The 24,891-nt window shown below is 56.3% G+C and overlaps 1 protein-coding gene across 1 annotated transcript in view; it reads left to right on the top strand.

Moving 5' to 3' along the window:
* Positions 1-2,629: 2,629 nt before the first annotated feature.
* The window catches only part of ARHGEF17 (Rho guanine nucleotide exchange factor 17), a 33,754-nt gene continuing 11,492 nt past the window's right edge, over positions 2,630-24,891 (top strand). Inside the window, exons 1-2 of the mRNA XM_065745733.1 lie at positions 2,630-5,455; positions 23,870-23,947. Of these exons, the coding sequence (XP_065601805.1) occupies positions 2,645-5,455; positions 23,870-23,947 (2,889 nt within the window). The 5' untranslated portion in view covers positions 2,630-2,644. The remainder of the gene's footprint in view (positions 5,456-23,869; positions 23,948-24,891) is intronic.

Genomic DNA, 24,891 nt, shown 5'->3' with positions numbered 1-24,891 from the left:
GAGAGGGCCTGCAGGGGAGGGGGTTCAGCATCATGGGCATTTCGGGGGCAACTCCGGGGTATCCCAGAATGGGACTGGACCAACAAGAGACGTGGGCCCAGTGCTGCAAGAGAGCACCCCTAGCCAGACTGGGAACTGAGAAGGGGGAATGAAGGGAACCAGGACACCAGTGCCACATTTCCCACCCAGACAACAGCCACAAGCATCGCTGTCACTTGTCCCTGGACTCTCAGCATCCCCTGGCACCTCCGTCTCCCAGAACCCCTCATCTGATGCGCACCCCACAGGGCAACAGCACTGAGCTAATGATCAAAGCACCATGGTATGCATGGGACAACGTCTGGACGAGGTTGAGCCATTGCCACCAAGACGCTGAGAGCCGGGGATGTACCTCTAACTGCTTTGCCAGTCTTTAACACATAGGACGTGTAGAATAAACCTACCTTCCCTTTTTCCTATATGTACCCAACAACGTGCTGTATGTAGCCATGTACACATCACCCAAGCAGGGGAAGGTTGTAGCACAGCTCCACCCAGAATACACCTCAGCTGTCCACACCACGCTGCGCGTGCGCCTGTCGTGTGCGTGTGTGAATCCACGGGCACGGTGTTTCTCGTAATCATATCTAAAGCATTGTAAGCAATTTGCTTTCAGCCTCAGGAATCTGCAGCCCTCCAGGCTGGATGCTTGTGCAAAGCGGGTTTCCCAGTTAATCCCAGTACACTGCACCTGGAGGCACTGGAGCTCTTCCTTCTCTTTGCCAAACCAGCTGGGAGCAGCTGCCTTTGGTTGGGATGCAGGAGGTGATGGAGGAGGCAGGGGTGAGCTTGGGGAGGACCTGGGGAGGATTTGGGGTGGACCTGTGTGGGACCTGGGCTTCCCCTTGGTCGTAGCCATCTCTTCCAACGCGTTTTTGGGATCTCCCATCCCCGCAAGGCCGCGTGATGCAGAAATAGGGGACAAACCCGAGGGGACGCTGCTGTCCCCAGGTTTCCCCAGACAAAGGAGGGGAGGGAGTCGGGCTTCGGTTCGGCCACACCACCCGGACCCAGGAGAGGGCGCAACGTCTTCAGGTTTGGAAAGGGAGAAGACGAAATCGTCGGATTTTGGAGAGGACGTCGGATATTTGGGTTTTGGGGGAACGCGCTGGGGGGGGGTGGAGGGTTGCAGGTAGCACTGCGGTGGGTGGGGCCACCGATGTGGGGCTGAGTACGGGAAGATCTGCAAAACGATGGCAAAAAGATGTCCAAAAAAGGCAGAAAAGCACAGGTTTTGTATTCTCCCAGGAGCATAGAAGTCCCCAGGTCACCTTCGTGGGGTGTTGCAAGCAGAGAGCGACCTCCACTCAGCGCCCGGAGAGGTTTAGGGACTCTGTGGGGACACTCCGGGTTTGGGGTCATCCCGAGGAAGACTGGGAGGTGGAATTGCCAACTGTGTGTGTGTCTGGGGCACTCTGAGCTCAGCTGCTGTGTGCTGCTGGTCTGCCCGGCCTTGGGGTCTGATGGCTCCTCCCCAGCTCTGTGGTGTGGATGCGGTGGTGGTGTTATCCTAGGGTGCCACCAGGCCCAGAGGTGATGGGATGGAAGGGGACACGTAGAGACATCTCCTTCGCTTGCAGCCCGAGCTCCTGCAGCACTGAAAGCGAAGGAAACACAAAGCTCTCCCCTAAACCGTGTCCCACATGCCAGGGGACAGCGTGGGGACACCCAACCCTGGGGGCAGCGGGGCAGGAGGAAAGGGAGAGCCGGGACAGACACCCACCCCCTACCCCGGGGGCTCAGGGCACTGCTGGAGGCACTTTTTGCTCCCCCAAAAAAACACACTTAGAACGTTTCCTTGCCCCTGGGATAGAGAGATCAGCGTCCCTTCCGTGGCGCCGAAGCAGAACGAAGTGGGTTTATCCCATTCATTTTCGTTTCCTCCGTGATAAACCCTTGGGAGATGGGGATCGGTGTCTGCAAGCACCGAGCGCCGGCAGCGTTTGGAGGATGAAAAGCCACGAGAACATCTCTAAAGAAGGGCTGAGCCGTGCCAGGGCTCGTGGAAAGTCGGGGATGGGGCGTGCAGAGCAATGCAGGAGGAATCCGTGAGGGGGGTGGGGGTGGGGGGAGGGAAACGGGGCTGGGGGGGGTGGGGGAGAAGGAAAAGGGTCTCTCTCCGCAGCCCCGGCTTTTAAACATTCTGACGGGGTTTTCCTCGCAGAGAACAAAAAAGTTGAGAGAGACGGGGAGGGAGGAAGGGATGGGGAGGGAGGAGGGATGCGGGGGGTGACGGCTCGGCCTGCTCTCCTTCTGCCGTTGCCAAAAAAAAAAAAAAAAAAAAAAAAAAAAAGGGGGGGGAAAAAAAAGGACAATTCGCAGCCCTGCAACCATCCCCCTCCGCAGGAGGAAACCACGCCTCTCGGGGAAAGTTTATTTGAATGCAACAAATAAAAATGAAGGGGGTGAGGGAAAAAAAAAAAAAAGAGGGAGGGAGGAAGGGAGGGAGGGAGGAAAAAAACTGGGAAAAAAAAAAAGAGAGAGAGAGAGAGAGAAAACAAAGCGGGAGGGATGAAGGCCGGCGGCGGCCCGGAGGAGGAGCGGGGCCGGGCGGTGCCGGGGGGCAGCGGGGGGCGGGCGGAGGCGGCCCCGGGGGGGGCACACAATGGCGGAGGGGGGCAGCGGCCGGGGGGCATTGCAGGGCCGAACGCTGCCCGCCTCCTCCCCGCCTTCCTCCTCCTCCTCCTCCTTCTCGTTCCCGGGTAGGAAAGTTTCGCCGCTGAACGCCGAATCGCCGGGCCGGGCGTTCCGCAGCCTGGCCCCATCGGTTCGTCAGCTTTCCCTTCGTTTCGCCGAGCCGGAGCCAGCACCGGGCCCGGCCCATGCCGGGACGACGACGCCGCCGCCGCCTCCTCCTCCTCCTCCTCTTCCTCCTCCTCTACCGCCTCGGGGGCCGGCGCTGAGCGCGGAGCCGCCGCGCTGGCCCAGCGTCCCGGCGATGCGCAAACTCTTCGGAGAGAACGGACGGCGCTCCCCGGGATGCGGCTCCGGACGGGCAGCGCAGCCCCTTCCTCCTCCTCCTCCTCCTACTCCTCCTCCTCCTCCTCCTCCTCCCCGCAGCCGCGTCCCGCACCCCGCGCTGCGCGCTGCCCGCGGAGCTCCGCCGGGGCCCGGCCCGCATTCCTGGCATAGCTCGACCCACCCTCCTCCTCCTCCTCCTCCTTCCTCCTCTTCTTCTTCCTCCTCGCCCCGCAGCCTGGAGGAGCCGCGTCGGGGTGCGGAAGGCGATGGGCGAAGCGCCCAACGTTTGGCCGAGAGGGACGGCGAGGCTCAGGGCAAAGTGGGGGGCAGGCAGCCGCTAGCCCCCCCCGGCCCCGTGGTGGCCCGCGTGGCCAAGGTGAACCTCCTGCCCTTCGGCAGCCCCGCTGGGAGCCGCTACGCCAGCAGCGAGACGCTGAAGGAAGAGGAGCAGCCCACGGGCTGCTGGGCGTTGCACGGAGGACGGCGATCGCCCGCTTTGGGGCCGAGCGATGGGTTGGCGTGGGGGCAACCTCAAGTCCGCGCCCGGCCCAAGTTGCCACCGGGCATGGCCAAGGTGAGGGCGGATTTGGGGAGCGATGCTCTGCAGCTGTTGGGAGACCGCGCTGAGCACCGCAAGTCTTTATCCAACCCCGACATCGCCACCGAGACGTTGACGCTGCTCAGCTTCCTCAAGTCGGACCTGTCCGAGCTGAAGGTGAAGAAAAAAGGGGTGAGGATCGGCGAGGCCGCCGCCTACGACGTCCCTACATCCAACCTTAGGGCCCGCGGCTCCGCGCAGCCCTCCAGCCGCTGGGCGCCGGGGGAGCGGCCCACGCTGAAGGACCTGACGGCCACGTTGCGTCGCGCCAAGTCCTTCACCTGCTCCGACAAGTCGGGGACGCGCCGGCTCTTCCTGCAGAGCGCCATGAAGCAGAGCTCCTCCGAGCTCCTGCTCCCCTCCGCCGGCAGCCACCATGGCGGGAGGCTGGGGGACGAGGACGTGCTGCCCGTGGTCATCCAGGATCAGTACATCCAGGAGGCCAGGCAGGTCTTTGAGAAGATCAGCAGGATGGGTTCCCAGCAGGACTATGGCTTGGAGGCTGAGCAGAAGGACAGAGGAGGTGTGGATGGCGCCGAGGAGGTGGCACCGATGGCAGGGATGGACGTGGCCCTTCGGGGGCAGGCGGTGAGCGTGCAGTGTTTGAAGAAAGTGGAGTTGGAGGAGAGCGTCTCTTGCAGGAAGTCCGTGGAGGAGCTGCTGGGTCACGAGTCGAGCGTGACGGACGAGGGTATTGTCACTGAGCCAGAGCTGGGATCTACTGAGGTGGCCTTGGGGGACCTACATGAGGCCGTGGCCACCTGGCAGCTGCATGACACCGGTGTCACCGCCACCGACCCACCTCAGCCCCCCGCTCCGGCTGCAGAGGACACTCCAGCCTACAAGGCCCAAGTGCCATCAGAGGCCCCGAGCACGCCCAGCAGCTTGCGGCGCCGGCGGAAATTCCCCTCGGTGGGCACCAATGGGATGGAGAGTGGTGTCGGGGAGGGTCCCGGAGAGCCCTACCGCTCCCTGAGTGACCCCATGCCCCACCGGCGTTGTCCGGTGGCGGAGGAAGCGAAGAATTTCTCCGTTGACAGCAACTTGTTGGGTTCATTGAGCGCCAAGGGCGGCATCCCCCAGCCCTCGGCCATCGCATTGGGCGGGCACGTGGGCAGCGCGGGCAGCGACCTGTCCCTCTGCAGCGATGGGCTGCGAGATTACAGCAGCCTCATCCAGACCATTGTCAGCCAACCCGGCGCCATGGATAAAGTCATCGATGAGAAGGGCAATGGGAAAACCATCAAGAAGAAGTCTCTGAGCGATCCCAGCCGCCGCAGCGAGCTGCCAGTGGGCACCTTCGAAGGACCCGGTGAGGTCATCAGCGAGCTGGAGGGCAGCATCCCACCGTCCAGCAGCGAGCCCATCCTTTCGGAGCAGAGAGCTGTCCCTGTTTGTCCCCAGAGTGTTGGACATGGCTACGGCTTTGACCCCAAGCTGGCCGAGGTGTTGTCGCCACGTGGTGCCCGCCGGAGCTCCAAGAAGCGCAGTGGCCGTGTGTCCCACCAGGAGAACCAGGTGGTGCCCACCACCATCTTCAGAGCTCGCCCAGCCACCAAGCACGTGCGGCACACCAGTGAGCCTGCCACCTTCGTCCCCATCACGGTCCCCGAGCCACACGTTGGTCACCATGCCCAGCACCTCGCACTGGAGGCCACCCACCCCCCTGTCAAGTCCTTCCCTGCCCTACAGCCACCATCACTGGAGGATGTCACCAAGCGTTACATGCTGGCCCTCAACTCCGGTGACACGTCCCCCAGTCCTGGGGATGGGTCCCGCTCCTCGCCTGTGACACCCACCGCCCCTGAGCCCACCAGGTGCCCACGTCAGCCTGACCCCAGGAGCAAGCCCCAGGTGGTAAGTGCTCACTATGCCCTAAATGTCAACGTTCAATGATATGTGAGATGTTTTGGTGGCCCCTCTCCGTTGCGTGTCTCTCTTTGGGACCAAAGTCTTCTCGTTGATGTGGGGAAGCACTGTGGGATGGCCAAGAGTTGGGTCTGGCCCCTTCTGGAGAGATGCTGGTCCTGGGGTGGATGGGTTTTTGAAACAGCTCCCCAAGTAAGTGATTTGGGGAATGGAAGAGCTTCCCGAGTATGTAATTTTGGGGTGGAAACAATCCCCAGAGTAGGTCATTTTGGGATGGGAACCAAGTGATCAAGACCAAACAGCACCAAAAGGGCACAGAAGGCAGTTCTGCCCTCGTGGTACATCTCCCAGCAATGCTCCATGGGGTCCCCACAACTGTGCTCTTGGCCAGTGATGGGTGATCTCGTGCCTGAAATGCTGAATCAAAAGTCGTACTTTTCCCTTGTCAGGGGGATTACATTGTCTTTTTCATTAGTATTTCTGCTGTCCTGCCCTGCTGAGCAAACTGGTGCTTTCCACCCTGAAAACACTTTGCAATTGCTCTGCATGGGAACGTGCTGAGCGCAGCTTTTCCCCTAAAACTCTGCAACTTGAGGCTCGCTGGTGACTGTGCTGAATAACAGCTTTATACAGAAATGTTCACTTTTAAAGATAAGGGGGGAAAAAAAAGTGATTATGCATGCGATGTAAAAGTTGAACACCATTTATTAGGAGCTCTGAGGTATTGATTTTTGGACATGAGAGCACGGACAGGGGACACGGAGCTGATGGAAAAGTGATGCCACGCTTGCAAGCACCACCACCTCCTACACTCACTGGGCTTTTAATAACTCAGCACGAGTCCCCGTGGGCTGAAATCCCTGCACGGCACCGGGATGAAGCCCAGAAATACCTGAGCCCCATTTGGGTGGTGATTTATTGCAGCAAGAGGTTGGGCTGTACAGTTTCTTGCAATGCCTCCAGCAGCCAAGCGAGGGGTGCCCAGACAGCGTAACCCTTTCTGGCCAGGCTGAGATGCAGTGTGTGGATATATTTTTTTCTAGGATGTGTGTGAATTAAACAAAGTTCAGTTTTTTTCCCCACTTTCCTCCCTGAGCATCCCCAGACTGAATGCTTGGATTCCTAGTGGGTTGTGTTGGAGTTTCCTGTGTGTTCCCGCTGGGTTTTGCTGGAGTTCCCATTGGGTTCCCACTGGGCTTTGTTGGAGTGTCCTTTGGGATCTTGTTGAAGTTTCCTTTGGGTTCTCACTGGGTTGTGTTGGAGTTCCCTTTGGATTCCCTTTGGATTTTCCTTTGGGTTCTCACTGGGCTGTGTTGGAATTCCCTTTGAGTTCCCACTGGGTTTTGTTGGAGTGACTTTTGGGTTCCTTCTGACTTGTGTTGAAGTTCCCGTTGTATTTCCTTTGGTTTCCCATTGGGTTGTGTTGGGATTCCCTGTGGGTTCCCATTAGGTTTTGTTAGAGTTCCCTTGGGATTCCCATCTGGTTTTGTTGATGTCCTTTGGTTTCCCACTGGGTTGTGTTGCAGTTCCTGTTGGGCTCCTATTGGGTTTTGTTAGTGCGTCCTTTGGGTTCCCTGTGGGTTGTGTTGGAGTTCCCCATCCAATTACTTATGTTGTCCCAATATCACATGTATCCTGATGGCACACTCCAGGCCTGAGACAGGGACTCCCCATCTTGGACGCAGCGTGGCTTGGGTTGGGAAGGACCTTAAAGATCATCCAGTTTCAGCATTACCCTGGAATCTTCTTGGCAAATCCGAAGGATTTGCGCTTGGATAGCTGCTCCAGCCCCATGGTGCTGGGGTTGGAAGGCTGTCCATAGCCCCCTGGGTTATGACCCCCACCCAGGGACATAGGATTTGCTGATCCTGCAGCCATCCCATGAACCCATCCGTGCTCCCTCATCGGGTTGGAGCTGCAGCTCCGGCTTTGATCCATGCCCTTGGGCGAGGGTGGCTGCCTCGCTGTTATCAGCACCCATTTTCTGCACAATCCACCTCTTTCCATGCTCTGCGCTCACCAATTCCCCACCTCCTTCTCCCAACGATTGCAAATGAGAGCAGAAATCCTCCTCGCTGGGTTCCCAGCTCCCGTGGCCGGGTGGGTGCTGGGTGCTGTGTCACGTCCCACCCCGCAGATGGGTGCGGGTGGCAGCAGGTTGGGTTCTTTTCCCAGCCCCAGGCTGCAGGAATAGCAGCTCACAGCTGCGACGTGCCCTCGTTTCCACATGGTTGTTTGCACGAAATAATTTATGGGCCACGTCGGTGCCGATTCGATCAACGCCTCCGGGATGGTTGGGAGGGAAGAGGAGCTGGAGGGGGGGTATTATGGCATCACCATGGCATCATGCTTGGGGGTGGGGAGAGGAGGACCCCAGCACTGTGCTCCTTTGGATATTGGGTTGGGGTGAGTTTTGCTGTATTTTTTGGATGCTGTTGGTATGGACCAAGCGCTCACGTCCTCGTGGTGTGTCTACAGGATGAGGGTCTGGTCCGTAATAATTGCTGGGGAATAATTAATGATTGCGAGGGACCTCATGATTATGTGGGGTGAGAAGTGCTATAGCAGCACCGAGCAGTTCCCAACCAGGAGCACCCAGAGGACTCATCTGGGGCTGATTCTCCCCCAGCCAACCCACCCCAGCTCCAGTCAACTGGGAGCCCAGTTTGGCTGAGTGTGGCCATGGGGTTGTGGGGCCGATGGTGCTCACCTTGTTTGAACCCAGCTCCACGGGGGTGAATTTTGCCTTTTAAGGCCAACGTCGCGGCCGTATCTTTGAATCTCCCTCCTGCCTCCAAGCCTCTTTGCGCTGCTAAGATCTTAAACCGGCGTTTTATTTCCCTTTGATTTATTAGAGAGCAGTGCTGGGATGTTTTATTTCAGATGGCACCGACCGTGGCCAGGGGGGAGGGGAGGGGTTTGGTGAGGGGGGCCCACATTGCTTTCATTGTAAGGCAGAGCACCAAGGGCTGGATGTAACCTGGGACCTACAGGGAAGCAATCACTCATGTTCCATTGATTTTCTCTTTATTTCTCCCCCTTGGCTCGGGCTGCTCCGTTCTGTTGTCATCCCTCCATGGGGGCTTTTGCTCTTCCAAAATGGTCATCTGCGTCACGGCGTCCATCCGTCCTTCTGTCCATCTCCGGGCAGTAGCAATGGGGTCTGGTGTTTTCCCAGTGTTCTTTCCAAGGAAAACGTTCCTCCTTTTGCAGCTCTGTCTCATCCCCATTCATGAAAAGCTGTTTTCCATCCACCCAGCACAGCTATCTGAGAGAGACTTGAACCCCCACCCCAAATCATGGGTGCTGAAGTCTCCTGCTCCACCATTCCCTGCGCCACCAACGATTTGCATTCATACTTTGCATTTCTTTCCAAATTTATTTGGCATGCACGGAGCACAGAGATCCAAAATCCCAAGCAAAACACAGCACCCAAATCCCTTCGGCTGCTCCCAGCATGGCAGGACCCCACCTTGCCCTGAGGATCTCCCATTTTCTCGCTGCCCCAGCGCCTGCTGGGCTGCGTGTGCTGGTGGGTGGCTGCAACGTGCTGTTCTGTAACTGTTTGTCCTGGGCTCCTTCCAGCAGTTCTGCATGGGGCCGTGGAGTCCCTGGTGCTGGAGAGCTTCAAACCCACACACCGGGTTTTGATTTTTGCCCAGCGTCCCGCAGCAAAACCCAAAATGCATCACAAATATAAGGAAAAACGAGGCTTCCCGGCAGTGGTGTCCCATAAGCAGATGGGATGGGGGGTGGGGAGGTTGCACGTGTGTGTGTGCAGCTCCCTGGAGGGGGGGTGGATGACCAGGTACGCTCGCTGCCACGCGCTGTTTGTTGACTCAGCAGCAGTCGGACCCCAAGGGGAAAATATTGACTTAAAGCAGCACCTTGTGGGATCCAACGTGTCATGGGAATGGGGCCACCCACCCCATGCAGGGCTCCCCAATGGGGACGCGTGAGAAAAGCTCCCCTGGGATGGAAGGAGGAGGAAAAAGGGATTCTTTCCCTCCCCCCTCCACCCCTAAAAATGGGGTTGCAGAGGGGGATGTGTGTCTAATTTGGGGTTTTGGTGGGAATGGGGCTTGCAGCATCCTTTGTCCTCATGCCACCCCTCTGTTCCCTCCTTGCCCATCTCCATAGGAACCACGTTTTGGGCCATGGTTGGGAGTTTTCTCCTTTTTTTTTTGCCGTTACTGCAGATCTATAATTACATGGCTGGGGTGGGGAGATCTCAGCTTTTCTCCCCCAGGAGATATTTTTGGGTGCGTTGCATTCAGGTTCTGCCTGTGCCATCAGTCACAGCCGGTGGGGACATGGGCTCTGGGAGGGGGCATCAGCTCACCCTGCACCCCAACGGAGGGGAGAGCACCAGCAGAGGTGATGGATGGCTGTCACTTATTGTCACCTCTGGGTGCAGCTGTCAGGGGTCGGTGACGTGGGGCAGCAGCCACCCCTTTGCCAATGGGGGTGGGGTCAGGATCTGGACCTGGAGGGAGAGGATTGGCACTGGGCTGGCCAGATTCATGAGGATGTTTTACACGTGCAGGGGTACATGGGGAGGTGCATGGGGCAGGGCTGCACATGCAAGCACATGGCTGAGCTAAAACAGGGACTGCTCTGCAGTTCTGGGCAGCCTGCCTGCGCCCTGCCTGCATGGAGCTTCATGCCTGGGCATTTCCATGCAAAATCCCACACAGCCAAAGTGTTTTGTGGGTTCCTCCAGCTCTTTTCCATGCAGTCATCACCTGCTCCTAAAGCTCTGATTTGGGGAGCATGGCTCAGTCTACTGGTTTCCAATCTGTTGCCATAGGGGATATAACAGGTTGGCAGCTCTGAGATTTGCACGTTTATCTTTGATACCCGTGGGCCAAATTCAGTGGAGACTCAGTGGTTCCTATGTCTTGTTTCTGCAGTGATGTTGGTGTCCAAGAGACTGTTTGCACATCCTCAGTGCCTTGTGTCCCGTCTACAGGGAGACTTCCTTCCTTCCTCTCTTCCTCCCTTGCTCTCTTCCTCCATTCCTTCCTTCGTTCCTTCCTTCCATTCACACACCCACTCATCTCCACAAATGTCAATCCACCTTTATTCATCCATCCCCATCCATCCATCTCCATCTTCCCACCTTTACCCATCATCCAGCTAGCCAGACACCTTTCTCCATTCCTTCACCTTTATCCACCCATCTATCCATTCATCTCCATCCATCCATCCATCCATCCATCCATCCATCCATCCATCCATCCATTTCTAGCCACACATCTCCATCATAGAATCATAGAATATCCCATTCTGGAAGGGACCCGTGAGTATCAGTGATTCCAGCTCCTGTTCCACTGCTATCCCAGGATTTTCTTACACCTTAACCAGTGCACCTAATTGGTAGGTTTTTTTTTTTAATAAAATATAGTTTCCCTTCCTTTAAGGGTGAATCTTGGCCTCCCTGTCAGTTTTTCAAAGCCCATATTCAAGTGGTAGGAATCTACTGACTGAAAAAGGTGGAGGACTTGTAATTCACAACCATGCATTACATACAATGGCACCATCTCCACTGCATTTCCAGACCTCAAGGACAATGACAGCAGGAAGCAGGACCTGGAAACTGAACACGACTTGTAGGTGTCTGCAGAGAACAGTGTGTCACTGAGGCTGCCAGTACTGTAGGGAAGCAGAAATTCATTTATCCATTTCCATCCTTATCCATCCATCCATCTCCATCCTTACCCATCCATCTGTCCATCTCTGTCCTTATCCTTCCATCCATCTCAATCCATCTCCATCCTTATCCATCCATCTCCATCCTTATCCGTCCGTCCATCCATCCATCCATCCATCCATCCATCCATCCATCCATCCATCCACCCATCCATCCTCCATCCTTATCCATCTATCCATCCATCCTCCATCCTTATCCATCTATCCATCCATCCTCCATCCTTATCCATCTGTCCATCCATCCATCTCCATCCTTATCCATCCATCCATCCATCCATCCATCCATCCATCCATCCATCCATCCATCCATCCATCCATCCTCCATCCTTATCCATCTGTCCATCCATCCATCTCCATCCTTACCCATCTGCCCATCCATCTCCATCCTTATTTATCCATCCATCTCCATCCACCTCCACCCTTACCCACCCATCCATCCATCCATTCACCTCCATCTTTATCCATCAATCCATTTCCATTCATCCTTCCAGCCATGCATCTCCGTCTTTATCCATCCATCCATCCATCCATCCATCCATCCATCCATCCATCCATCCACCCACCCACCCATCCATCCACCATCCATCCATCTCCATCTCCATTTTCCCATCTACCTTTTTCCACCCACCCACTCATCCTCCTCCAGCACCCGCTCCCAGACCCACTGGCCCCACAGATACGGTTTGCAGAGCATACAAGGTCCATCTTCTGGAATATCTGATCCTGAAGGCATCAAGTCCATGCTTTCCCACTGAGCTGAGTGCACTGTGATTTGCACTGTGGTTCTTCCAGACCAGGATGTGTCCAGGAGGGAACATTGGCCGCTTCCACTCCCGCTCCCCACGCGGCTCTTTTTAAAGCTCTGATGTTTGGTCCCGGTGGGGCTGTTTCTCCAGGCTCTCTCGGTTTCCATGGTGAGGATGGGTGAGGAATTTCAAAGGGAAAGGCTCCAGTAAATGAACTCTCTCTATAAATAGCATGTTTGCTTTTCGGTCTTTGGGAACCGCGGGCTGGCCAATAGGAGGGAGAGCGAAAATCAGCATCTGGGTAAAAATATTCCAGCAACTCGTGCTTCTCGCAGACTCCTGTTGGTCTGCGCTGGAGGAGAGAGCCCACAGCTGCTCACCTTTGGGCTCCAGCCTGTCTCCCAGTCCTTGCCTGCACTGGCCACTGGGACCAGTTGTTCCATGGTGGTGGCCATGGCCATTGCTAACCCTGGGCTGTGTCCCCCCAGCTGACCTATAATCCCAGTAATTTGAGGGCTGGGGGTGTCAGTGAGTGCACCAGGCTGATGACACCGCTCCATCCTAACATGTCCCTGATCCCCTGTGTATGGGTGCTTGTCCCTTTTTGGGAACATGGAGTGTCTGTATGCCACCAGTCATCTCATGGGTGACATCCAGACCTCCAGTCTCCCCCACAAGGACTTTGCATCGTCCCCTCTTGGGAACTAGAGGTGGTTGATGCCAACAACCACCCCATCGAGAGCCATCCATGGACCCCACAAGAACTTGGCAATGGGGCAGGGATGTACTGAGGGAAGGGACATCTGAAAAATGCTGCACGGTGACATCACTCATCTGGAGGACCCACAGGACCCGATGGGAGGATGGCAGTGGGACCAACGTGGGGACATCAGCATCGCTCGAGCAGGACTGGTTAATATTTCCCTGGCAGGACCGTGGAGTTGCTATTTGTGACCGCACGTTCCCTGGCCCGCTGGTACTCTCCAAAGAAAACAAGCAGGGAGTTGTTTGCATGGGAAGATTGGCATCTCCCAGCCCGGGATATGGTTTCCTGCTTTTTTTAGCCAGGGTAGCAGGAGACTCGCCGGCCTGCCCTGATTTGGCATACTTCTCCTTTCTTTTTTTACGGGTTTTATCCTGACCCCACGGCAGAAATCCTGTCGCTATCGATAGCGGACCGCAGCGCAGGAGCCGGTGCCGCACGGGGACGCACAGCATTGCTTTTCTGTCTCACTTCTGGTTGCCCAAAGCCCCGCTGAGATGGGATATAGATGGCTCAGAGCTTCGGTCACCAGAGACGGGGGTCACCCCTCTGCCGCCCGCACCCGCCGCAGGTCAGTAGGTGCAGAAATGCTCACCCCAATGTGACAGTGATGTTGCAGGGAAGGTGCCACCTCTCGCCTCGATGTGATGTGCCGTGGGTGTTTCTGTGACCGCCCCCAGTTGCCCCCTGCTGCCCTGTCCGTGGACCTGTTGGCGTGTGGGGTGCTGTGGGGCTGGGGGTGGCTGTGGGGTGTGGGCAGTGCTGGGGGTGGGGTCTACTGAGGGCTTCTCCTGGTGGTTTCTAAGGGCATGGGCAGGGCAGGGTGGCCATGCATAAGGCTGGGGAAGGGGTATGGCATGGTCTACTTGGGGCTCCTGGGTGTCCATCACCTCCTGGGTGTCTCTAGGCACCCAGGTGTCTCTTGGCTCATGGGTGTCCATGGGTGTCTTGGATGTCAGCTCCTTGGTGACCATGAGCTCCTGGGTGGCTCTTGGGTGTCCATCAGCTCCTGCTTTCCTAAGGGACTCGTGGTGTCCCTTTGATCCCAACTTCCTCCTGATTCCTGGGTGCCCATAAGCTTCTGGTGTCCGTTGACTCCTGGCTGCCTCTTGGCTCTTGGTGTCCATGACTCTTGAGTGTCCATCATTTAGCTCCTGGGTGTCTATAAACTCGTGCGTACCCATGAACTCCATGGGTGACACCTGAGTGCCCATCAGCTCCTCAGTGTCACCAGTTCCATCAGCTTCTGAGTTCCCAGCAGCTCCAGGGTACTCCAAATCATCTCTATTGCCACTGGCTCCTGGTGCCCACCACCACCTGCATGCGTGTGAACTCCTATGTGTCTTCTGATGTCTGTCAGCTCCTGGGTAGTCATCAACTCTTGGGTGTCCTTTAGGTCTTGGGTGTCTGTAGCTCCTTGTTCCCCTGGATTTCAGAGTCCCCATGGGGCCCTAGATGCCCTTTGGGTCTCGTGTGTCCATCAGCCTCAGGGTGCTTTTGGATTTCTGGGGGCCCATGGACCCGTGGGGACCCATAGATTCCTGGTGCCCACCATCTCACAGTACCCTGGGTGCCACCAGGCCCTCCTGGGTACCCCACCTTTGCTTGCCCCCTCTTCCCCATGTCACCAGTCACCCAACCAAGCTCTTGCCCGCGGGTGCCAGCACTAAGAGACAGGAACAAGACCTGAGGATGTCCACGCATCACTCCGATGGGATTGCACCAGGTCAAGGATGGAAGATGCTTGTGTGGTGCCAGGGATACAGGGGCCATGTGGGTCCCCTTTGGGCACCATTCGTGGGCTGGATGCAGCAGTGAGGAGCGGGGCCGTGTTGTTGCAGTCTGACCTAAGCATCTGGAAAGCAGCACTCTCAGGCTCCAGCCTGCGTGACTAAAACTTGAGCAACAACAACCAAAAAAAAAAACCTACAAAAAAAAAAAACCCTTCCATATTTGGTGAAAGCTGCTCTGGGGCCCGGCAGCCCTCATCCCCCACAGCACACTCAACCTTCTGGGCACAATGAGTTTTGTAAGGGCTCGGTGGGAGCAAGGGAAGAGCGCTGGGAGTGTGAATAGGGACAGGCATTGCAGGGAGGATGGCGTGGGGAGGATGCTCGGGTTTGGAGGTGAAGTGTGGGTTCCGCATGGAACAATGTACCGGGATCCACCGTGGCCTCAAACAGTGGTGTGGCTGCTGGAGGAGGAGGAAGACCCCTCACAGAGCCCTCCTGCTGCAACCTGTGGCCCTGATTTCAATTAAAACCACGTGGGCAGAGCCCTGCTGCCCCGCTGCGTGCTTGGCTGATGAGTTTTTGTCTCTCCGGGAAATGATTGCTCCCTCCTGCCCCTGTCCCCCCACGTGCCTGGCAGTGCTGCTCACCCGGGTGGCATGGGGTGCCCAGCACCCTTCCTCCCATCCTGGAAACATCACTTCATCTGCTCCAAAGCACCAAAATCTGGCTTCTTTCTCACACTTTGAAAGCAGAATTTCAGCCAGGCCATGTCCTCCTGGGATGAATCACCACAGCTGAGCAGTCAGAGAAGGGAAAGACCAGCTGAGCCATCCCTCCCCTCCTCCTCCATCCCTCCTCCGTCCCTCCTCCATCCTTCCTTCCCCTCCCTGACTTTCTCCATGGGAGCATCCCTGCACCGAAGCAGTGCTCCTTGGAGCCTGGGAAAAAGCGTGGCCAAGGCAAAAGCAAACATCTCCATCCCGAGGGCTGCGAATAAACACTGGGGGTATTATTAGTAACCGGAGCAGAGCTGAAGCAGGGCTGCTGATTTATGCCTGTATTTCCTTTAAAGAAGTGACGCTCTGGAAAGGGGTTGGGATGGTTCTTACCCGTGGGAGAACAGCAAGCGGCCAGATGGATGGATGGATGGATGGACACCAGCATCCTTCCTGGGTACAGCCCTATTCTTCTGCAGTTTTTTTGGCAGAAAAACACACCATGCATGGGTAGTGGAGATGGGTACCCAGGGATGGGTGTATCAGGACCAGGGATGGTGAAGATTCGTATTCAGGAATGGAGGTTGCCAGTGCCAAGAATGGTAGAGGTGGGCACCAAGGGATGGATGTATCAGGATCGGGGATGGTGGAGATTGGCAGCTAGGAATGGAGGGCATCTGTGCCATGGATGGTGGTGAATGACACCCAGGGATGGAGGTGACCAGTGGCATGGATAAAGGAAATTCCTAGGAATGGAGGTAGCCAATACCAAAGACGGTGGAGGTGGGCTCCAAGGGATAGATGTATCAGGACCAGGGATGGTGAAGATTCATATTCAGGCATGGAGGTGGCCAGTACCAGGGGTAGTAGAGATGGGCACCAAGGAGTGCCCTATCAGGATCAGGGATGGTGGAGATTAGCACCCAGGGACAGAGGTGGCTGATGCCATGGATGGTGAAGATCGGTGCCCAAGGATGCAGGCAGCCAGTTCCAGGGATGCTGGAAACGGGAACAGCACAAAGGTGTCTGTTCCCAGCTCTATCCCCAGGCCAGAGGCATCCACACTGGGACAGCTTGAAAGCAGACAGACTTCAGGGCATCAGGGACAAGTAACGTGGGAAGGGAGCCAAGAGCCGCACGCCGCCGCTGTCGGTGGGAAATTCATCCTGAGGCAAAGGGCCAGCAGAGGGCTGGGCTGGGTGGATGGGCTTGCCTTGAAAGCTATAAGAACTCCAATCAAACCTTCTGGTTAAAAGAGGAGGGAATGTGATTTTTCCAAGTGATTTTTCCTGCCAGAAACCGAGCAATTGAGGAAATACGGAATTGGACATAATGGCATCATCCGAGCTATTTAGGTTTCACGTCAGCCACATCACTGCAAACCGCCAGCCCTATAAAGGGCTCATTCCATTAACCTCAAACTTTTCTCCAGAAACCCCTCCTCTGGCCCTCGAGTCATCCTGAGAAAGTGCAGGGAGAAAGGAGTGCTCGGCTGGGAAAGCAGCAAGGGGTCAGAGTGCAGCTTGGGATAGGGATGGCTGTGTCACGTTCCCAGTGGAGGTTGAAGTTCCCAAAAGATAACCAATTCTCTGTTATCTGGTGTGTAGATTTGTAGATTTGGGGTCGTTTTGCCCAGAAATGGGGGTTCCTTGTGTGCAGGGGACAGAGCATCTTGCAGTGTGCGAGCAAGCTTACCGTGCCGGGGAGATGCAACCAGGCCCCGATTTGGCTGGAAATGGCTCTGCCTTCTTTCTGTGCCCTTTTCTCCGTATTCTGGGGGCAAATAAAGCACTGAAGCTGTCAATCCAGCCCTGCAGATGGGAGGGTGGTGTGTCCCATGTGCTGCGTCCTCCCCAGGGCAGGGGACTGTCTCCAAAGGTGGTGGCTCCTGTTGTGTCCCAGCTCCCTCTAGTGGGATCTGCCCAAGGGAGAGCAGAATTCCCAGTTCCTATCCCAGTTCCCATCCCAGTTCCCACCAGTTCCTTGCAAACTGGGAGTCAGGAGGAGGAGAGACACCGAGACGGGTGCAGCTTTGCTCTGGATTTGCTTCCCTTTCGAGAATTCCCACGTTATTTGCAGAATGTCAGGAGCTGGTGGTTGGGGACAGGCTGTAAATGGGGAAAGCAACTTGCGTGCTTGTGTCTGATTTTATTCTTTTAATTGTGACACATGTTGAGGGGGTGGGAAGAAAGCTGCATCTCTCGATGCAGGGCTTGCTCCTCCTGCAGGACGAGTTTCAGAGTGACAACCTCTACTCCAAAAATGATCCAGAATGCTCTGGTTTTACCTAAAGCAGGGCTTTTTGCCCCCCAAAAAAGAGTGGGGTGCACACAGCACGTGTGACACCCACCCATATGTCCCAGTTCGTGCTGGCAGTAGGGCTGTGACATGCACTGATGTGTGTTCGGTCTCAACCTTGGGGTAGGGGATTGAGATCAGGTTGACACAAAGGGGACCATTTCCAGCCCCTTGTTTCTATATAGCCCTTCTCCTAAAATAAAAATAGATTTTGGAGGACTTTCTTGAATATTTTGCAACGCTGTAAATTCCCAAGCTCACAGCATCCATTGCTTCACTGTGGTGCCCTGCTCTGCATTTATATCAGCTTTCAGCAGTTGGTGTTTTTAGGGGTGCATTAAAGCCTGGAGACTTACTGGGACGTGGCTGTTGCTGGCCAAGGTTGTGCTGTTCCAAAGGGATTTCTTCTGTGCCAGGAAGCACCGTGGCTGCTGGGTTTGGGGTGATGCTTGCAGGGCCCCATTGCTCTGAGCTGTGGACCCGTTGTAGCCCCATCGCATGACCCTGAAGCTGCTGCTGGAGTACTGAAAAGTGGAGCAGAGCAAGAAAGCTCCTGAGCTCCAGGATTCTGCTCCCTGCAGGGCCAGGGAAGGAAAGGGAAAAGCTGAGAGGGGAAGCCCAGCATTTTTCCAGGGGGGGATTTAGGGCTGAGGGGATGGGGAACTCACGGATCGATCGCGTCGAGCGTTGAGAAAAAAAAAAAGGCTCATCCTAGAGGAAGTCTCAAGGTGTTTACAAAGAGCCTCTCTAAAAATAGCTGGCTCATATTTTAGCCATCCCTAAAAATAGTCTGCGCTGCTCGAGTGGCCAAACACTCCCAGGAATTTCCTGTGGGCTGCGGGCCGCGCGCAGGGGGGTCCGGGTTGGGCAGCGACGCGTCGGCTTTCCCTCCCCTTCCAACGGTGAGAAAAGCACTGGGTGCTGTGGGGTTCAGCCCTGCTGCCCCACTCAGCCTTTTCTCTGCCCCTCCTCCCTCTTTTTAAAGCTCTCGGGGCGCTGCTGTGGGAGCTCAACCTTAATTGTAGACGCTGGAGAATCTACTGGCGGCGCCACCGTGGGAAGGGGTTGAATAAAGAAACGGGGGTGGCTGGGCATGGGGACTGTGTTAGGGACATAGGACTGCCCTTCTGCACAGGGATGGGGACTGAGCTCCTCCCTGGGCACGGTGGGGGCCAGTGGATGTGGGATGGAGCCCAAAAGATTGCAGCCTCAGTTGGTGTGAGGCTCCTACCCACCCGGGTCCAGGGTTGCGGCAGAAATGAGTCTGGGATTGCGACCCTAATGGGTCCAAGATTGCAGCCCCAATGAGTCCGGGACTGCAGCAGAGATGAGTCTGAGGTTGCACTTCTGATGGATCCAGGATTGCATCCCCAGTGGGTCCTGGACTGCAACTTCAGTTGGTCCAAGATTGCAACCCTGATGGACCGGTGATTGCAACCAAAATGGGTCCAAGAATGCAATGGAAATGGTATCAGACTGCAGCTCAAATGGTTCCAAGACTGCAACCCCAATGGGTCTGGGATTGCAACCCCAATGGGTCTGGGACCGCCATCCCAATGGGTTCAGCATTGCAATGCAGTGATTGCAATCAAAACGGGATCAAGATTGCGATTGAAATGGATATCAGACTGCAGTTCAATTGGATCGAAGACTGCAACACAGATAGGTCCAGCATTGCAAGCACTGCAACCCCAATGGGTCTGGAATCACAATTCAGTGGGTCCAAGATGGGTCCAGGTTTGCAACCCAAATGAGTTCAGAATTGCACCCCAGGGTGTCTGGAATTGCAGCAAAAATGGGTCTGACATTGCAACACGAACAGATCCAGGATTGCAACCTCTATGGGTCCAATATTACAACCCAAATGGTTCCAATATTGTAACCCAAATGGGTCCAAGACAACAACTGCAGTGTGTCTGGGATTACAGTCCAAGTGGGATTGGAACAGAAATGGATCCAGGTTTGCAACACAAATGAATCCAAATCTGCAATACAAAGGAGCCCAGGGTTGCAACACAAGCAGGCCTGAGATTGCAATTAAAATGGGTCCAAGATTGCAACTCATTTGGGTCCAAGACTGCAACGCAGTGGTTTCCAGGATTGCAATGCTCAGTCCAGGACTGTGCCCTCAGTGGGTTACAGCCAAAATGGGTCCAAGATTGTATCCCATTTGGGTGGGGGTTATCATCTAAAAGGGCTCAGGAGCACAACAGGAATGTGTCCAGGATTGCAAACCCAATGAATGACTGTAACTCAGATGAGCTCAGGCTTGCAACCCATTTGGGTCTGGGATTGCAATGAAAAGGGACCAAGATTGCAACCCAGCTGGGTTGGACCACACTCCAAATAGGTCCAGGACTGCAAACACAGATTTGCAGATGTGTGACTGCAAATGAAATGGATCTGATATTGAAACCCAAATGGATCCAGGATTTCAACTGGAATAATTCTGGTTCCGCAGCCCAGAGGGGTCCAAAACTGTAATCTCACTGTGTCTGGCACACCAACAGAAGTGGGTCCAGGATTGCAATCCAGATGGTTTCAATCCAAATTGGCCCTGATTGCAACCAAGCCGAGCCTGTGCTGAGCGGGACGCTGCAGGAGCAGTAACTAAGGGCCTTGCAAACCTCATTACCCCTAAGTGCAATTAGCTCTATGCAGCCCACACCGGGTCCCTCCTCCCAGTCTCAGCAGTGGGGCGGGTTTAAGGTTTTTGGTGCGTCCCCTCCGCATTCAGCCCGCGTTACGTGCACCGAGCTGCCCGTTCTCTGCGTTGCACCCCAGGGAGGGCTGCCCGTCCCCTTCGGTGCCGAGAGGAAATGGACTGTCTGCAACAGTAGGGTGCAGCCCTGCTGCACGCCGTTGCTGGGGAAACGAGCAAGCGGCTAATTAGATTTTCATTAACGAAGCAGGAGGGAAGTGCTGCGGGAAGATGCTGGGACAGCGAGCAGGGATGTGGGTGCTAAAGGGTAGGGTTGGTTTTGTTTTTTTTGGAGGGGGGGGGGGGGGGTCCTGCTCCGTGCCTCAGTTTCCCCAGGTCCTACGATACAGGGATGGTTCCCTCCATGCCTCAGTTTCCCTTTTTTCTTTTAACAAACAGATCCTGGAGCTCATGGATGAGAGAGATGCAGGGAACCCTAATGCTGGGCATACATCCGGGGATACATTTGGGCACACGGGGTGCTGAGCAAAAGGAGAACACCTCGTCCAGCCCCAAAACATCACCTTCACCCCCCAAAAAACATCCCCCACTCCCGGGAGCTGACAGCCACAGCCCCCCTCCCCGCAGCAGGACCCAGCCCTGCGCTGTGCGTGCGTGGGCACGGCTGTGCCGCCCCGCTCAGCCCCGCTCCCATCTCCCGTTCCACCCGGTGCCCGTGGGCACCTCCCGGGGCCGGGGCCACGCGTGCCGCCCCGGACGCACGCACGCAGACGCACGCAGCCTGCAGCCGCTGTGCGGGAGGGCTCTATCGGTGTTATCATTTTATACGGCTGGCTATAAATAGCTCCCTCTCTTCTATCCCCCTCTGAGCCGCTGCGGCGGTTTTTCTTTTCCGAAGGGGGGGTTCGAGGGGGAGAGGTTGAGCTTTTTCTCCTTCCCGTTGGGCCGCGTGGGACGGACCGAGCCCGGGACCCGCATGCTGCAGATGGTGAGGACGTTGGCGCAGTTCACCATCGCGCTGGAGGACATGAGAGACATCGGGGACGGCATCGATGCTGCCTTCACCGCCGCCTCCGGCCTCGGGGGGGCCGCCGAGGAGCTGCCAGAGAAGGGTCGCGGTGGCCCCGAGGTGACCCGGAGGAAGGGGACCCTCTCCCCTTGAATCGGGTGGGGGGGACACTGCCGGGGGTGGGTGAGGGGGGATGGCTGCGTCACGGTGGGACACGTGTGCTGAGCGGGGTCTGGAGCGCCGTCGCCGTGGCAACCGAGCATCCATCTTCGTCCTGTGCTGCATCTGCATCCCGTGGCTGCAGCCTCAGCCGTGCCTCCGTCCTCATCCTCATCCCACGCCTCCACCCTCGTCTGTGTCTTCATCCTCATCCCACACCTCTGTCCTCCTCTGCGCCGGCATCCTCAGCTGTGCTTCCATCCTTATCTTCATCTGTACCTCCATCCTCGTCCTCATCTATGTCTTCATCTCCTGTGCCTCCATCCTCATCTTCTTCTGCCTTCATCCTCATCCCACGCCTCCGGCCTCATCTTGTGCCTTTGTCCTCATCTGTGCCTTCATCCTCATCCCACGCCTCCATTCTCCTCTGTGCCTGCATCTTCAGCTGTGCCTCCATCCTCATCCTCATCTGTGCCTCCATCATCCTGTGCCACCATCCTCATCCTACACCTCCATCCTCATCTTCATCTTGTGCCTCCATCAACATCCTGTTCCTCCATCTTATCATCATCTTGTGCCTTCATCCTCATCCCACACCTCCATCCTTCTCTGCATCTGCATCCTCAGCTGTTCCTCCATCCTCATCTGCATCTACATCCTCATCCTCATCGTGTGCCTCCATCCTCATATGTACTTCCATCACCCTATTCCTCCATCCTCATCCTCATCTTGTGCCTCCATCCTCCTAGGAGCCTCCATCCTTGACTGTGCCTCCATCCTCATCCCACCTCTGTCCTCATCCTGTGCCTGTATCTGAATCTCATGTTTCCATCTTCATCAGTGCTTCCATCCTCATTCTCATCTCTGCCTCCATCTTCATCTCATACCTCCATCTCATCCCACACCTCCGTCCTCATCCTCATCCCACACCTCCATCCTCATCCTGCTTTGTGCTGAGCAGCTGGGGGGGATGTACGAGTGCTGGGGGCTGAATCTACACACAACCCCTCCCTGCTACATATACTGGTTTACACCAAGAGGCATGCAGATGGGGCAGGTGATTGTGGTGCTGGGGGGATATCCCATGGTCTATGGAGTGCTGAGCGTCTCAGGCCGTGCTGGGGGGATGCAGGATGAGGGCAGGATGTGCCAGGTTTGGGGGTCCTGGGTGGGGAAAGATGGGAGCAGTCCACAAAGGGTCAGGAGGAGCGAGGAGCTGCATGTGTGCTGGGGAAACTGAGGCACGGTGCAGGTGCAGGCACTGCACTGGTCCCACGTAGGGTCGGTCCCAACACTGAAAGCTGTGGTCCTGGATGTACAAGGAGGGAAAGTTGCTTTGGTGGAGAGAGGGCAGCCTCAGCATGGAGAGCAGTGGGGAAACTGAGGCACAGTGCCGTCCATGGGCAGGGGTGGATGGATGGGAAAGTGCATTATTTGGGGTGAGTGTTCCAGTGTTTTGGGGTGGCTGTGCCTATGAACGATGTGGGGGTGCAAGGGAAACGGGGGTTGGGACGTCTCTGCAGGGGGGGCCTTTGGAGAGGTCCCTGTGAGGATGGACATTGGGGTGTCTGCAGTCTTAGGACCTTTTGGGTCTCATTGTGCCCAAATCCATTGGAGCACCTCCATAACCAGTGTCTCTAGAGCACCTCAGCACACAAAACTTTTGGGGCGTCTCTGCACACAGGGTACTTGGAGCACTTTGGCACCCAGAAATGTTGGGGTATCTCGTACCCATGGCCCTTTGACCACCTCTGCACCCAAAACTTACAGGGTGTAGGGCCTTTGGAGCACCTCTGCACCCAAATCTTTTGGGGTATCTCTGCTTCAAAACTTCTGGGGTGTCTCTGAGTCAAAAACTTGGGGTGTCTGTGCACCCAGGGCCCTTGGAGTATCTCAGCACCCAAATCTTTTGGGGTGCCTGTGCACCCAGGGTTCTTGGAGCATCTTGGCACTCAAGTCCTTTGGGGTTTCTCTGCACCCAGGGTTCTTGGAGCATCTTGGCACCCAAATCTTTTGGGGTGTCTCTGCACCCAGGGTCCTTGGAGCATCTTGACACCCAATATCTTTGAGGCATCTTTGAATCCAGAGCCTCTGGAGCACTTCAGCACCCAAAACTTTTGGGGTGCCACTCACCTTGTGTCCCTCATCCCATCATGCCCTAAGGCTGAGCTGCAGCCTAGGCTCCGCTTGGGGGCATACCCCATTACAGGGGGCACTCTGAGCCCCACAGCTTCCCCCCCCCCCAACCCTGTGAGCCCCCTCCTTGGTGCACACAGCATCAGGGCTGGATGGGACCAGCATGGGTGCCCGGGTGCTGTCAGGAATTCGCAGCGCGGGGCCGCGCCAAGCAGGGAGAAGGAGCCCGCCAGCACCGACCCATGTAGGGCTGTGAGAGCTCCTGACGCGGGTGTGGAGGAAACCAGGCGTCGGTGTCATGTACTTCCTAATCCTCCTGGATTCCTCCATCGGGGCGGAGAGGGAGCTGGAAGCACGCCGGCCTCCTCTGGCGCACAGCCCCCGTGCCGGCACCGGAGGGGACATCTCCGTGTCTCCGGTCCCCGTTGTCACCCCGATTTCATTTGGGTTTTCTCTTCACCCGCGCAGGACATGAGGAAGCACGTCATCATGACGCTGCTGGATACAGAGCAGTCTTACGTGGAGTCCCTGCGCACCTTGATGCAGGTAAGGGGGCGTGGACGGGGTGCGGGGGGGCACGCGGTGGCACAGTGGGACGTTGGGAGTTGTCACAGCGTGGTTGTCCCTTCCTTGTGGCCTTTCCCTCTTTGTGGCCATGCCTGGGATGTGGAGTCAGACCCCCAGTGCTGTATGAGCACAGGAGCGGGGAGAGGGTGGGTGACAGCATTGGGGACAGCAAAAAATCAACCCCATAACTCATCCCGATCGGCTGTCACCTCAGAGGGATTGTATCCTAAACCTCTTCCTTGCATCTCCTGAGCCCCTGCTGGTGCCCATCCCATGCTGGGGGTCTCCAACACCCCCAACATCCCCCATGGGCTAGGGGATTTTTTAGGTCCCGTTTTTTCCCTGACCTAATTCCAACCCCCGCAGAGCAGCCTTGCTCACATCTCAGCTGGCTGTGAAGGTGTTTCAGAAAGACAGTGGTGATGGGCCCCCTGAAGTCTAAGTCACACTGTCAGCTATGGGATGTCAGACCCCATTGCTGCAGGTGGAAGTGCCCAAAAAATCAAGAGACCTGTTCTGTTTGCCGCAGAGCAGTGCCTGTCCAACATCTGCTGGGCTGAGCATTTGGGCAGATGTCATCCTGACACCTGGCTTGGCTTTCCTGATAAACCCCCAGCAGTGCTGATCCAGATGTGCTCTACTGAAGGAGGAAAGGGCCTTTCGAGGTGGCTCCCCATGCAGATGTTGCCTTGGAGGGGCAAAAGGAGCCTGGCCCTAGGCCTGATTTGGGGGGAAGCTCTGCGTGGTTCTGGGTTGGATGTTGTCTCTGCTGGTTGTGGTGTTGATGGCTGAGCTGTCACCCTTGGGCACATCCAGGGGAGCTGGTTTTCTAGTGCGACCACAGGGCTCCAAATGCCCAGAGCTGGGAAGAGGTGCACTGGAGGCTGAAGGACCATGGGAACAGGCTGGAGCAGGGGTTTCCA

Source organism: Cyrtonyx montezumae, unplaced genomic scaffold (assembly GCF_038088225.1).
Source record: "Cyrtonyx montezumae isolate F1298 unplaced genomic scaffold, pur_monq_1.0 scaffold_37, whole genome shotgun sequence".
Taxonomy (NCBI): Eukaryota; Metazoa; Chordata; class Aves; order Galliformes; family Odontophoridae; genus Cyrtonyx; species Cyrtonyx montezumae.
This window is presented reverse-complemented; position numbering and strand designations above follow the sequence as displayed.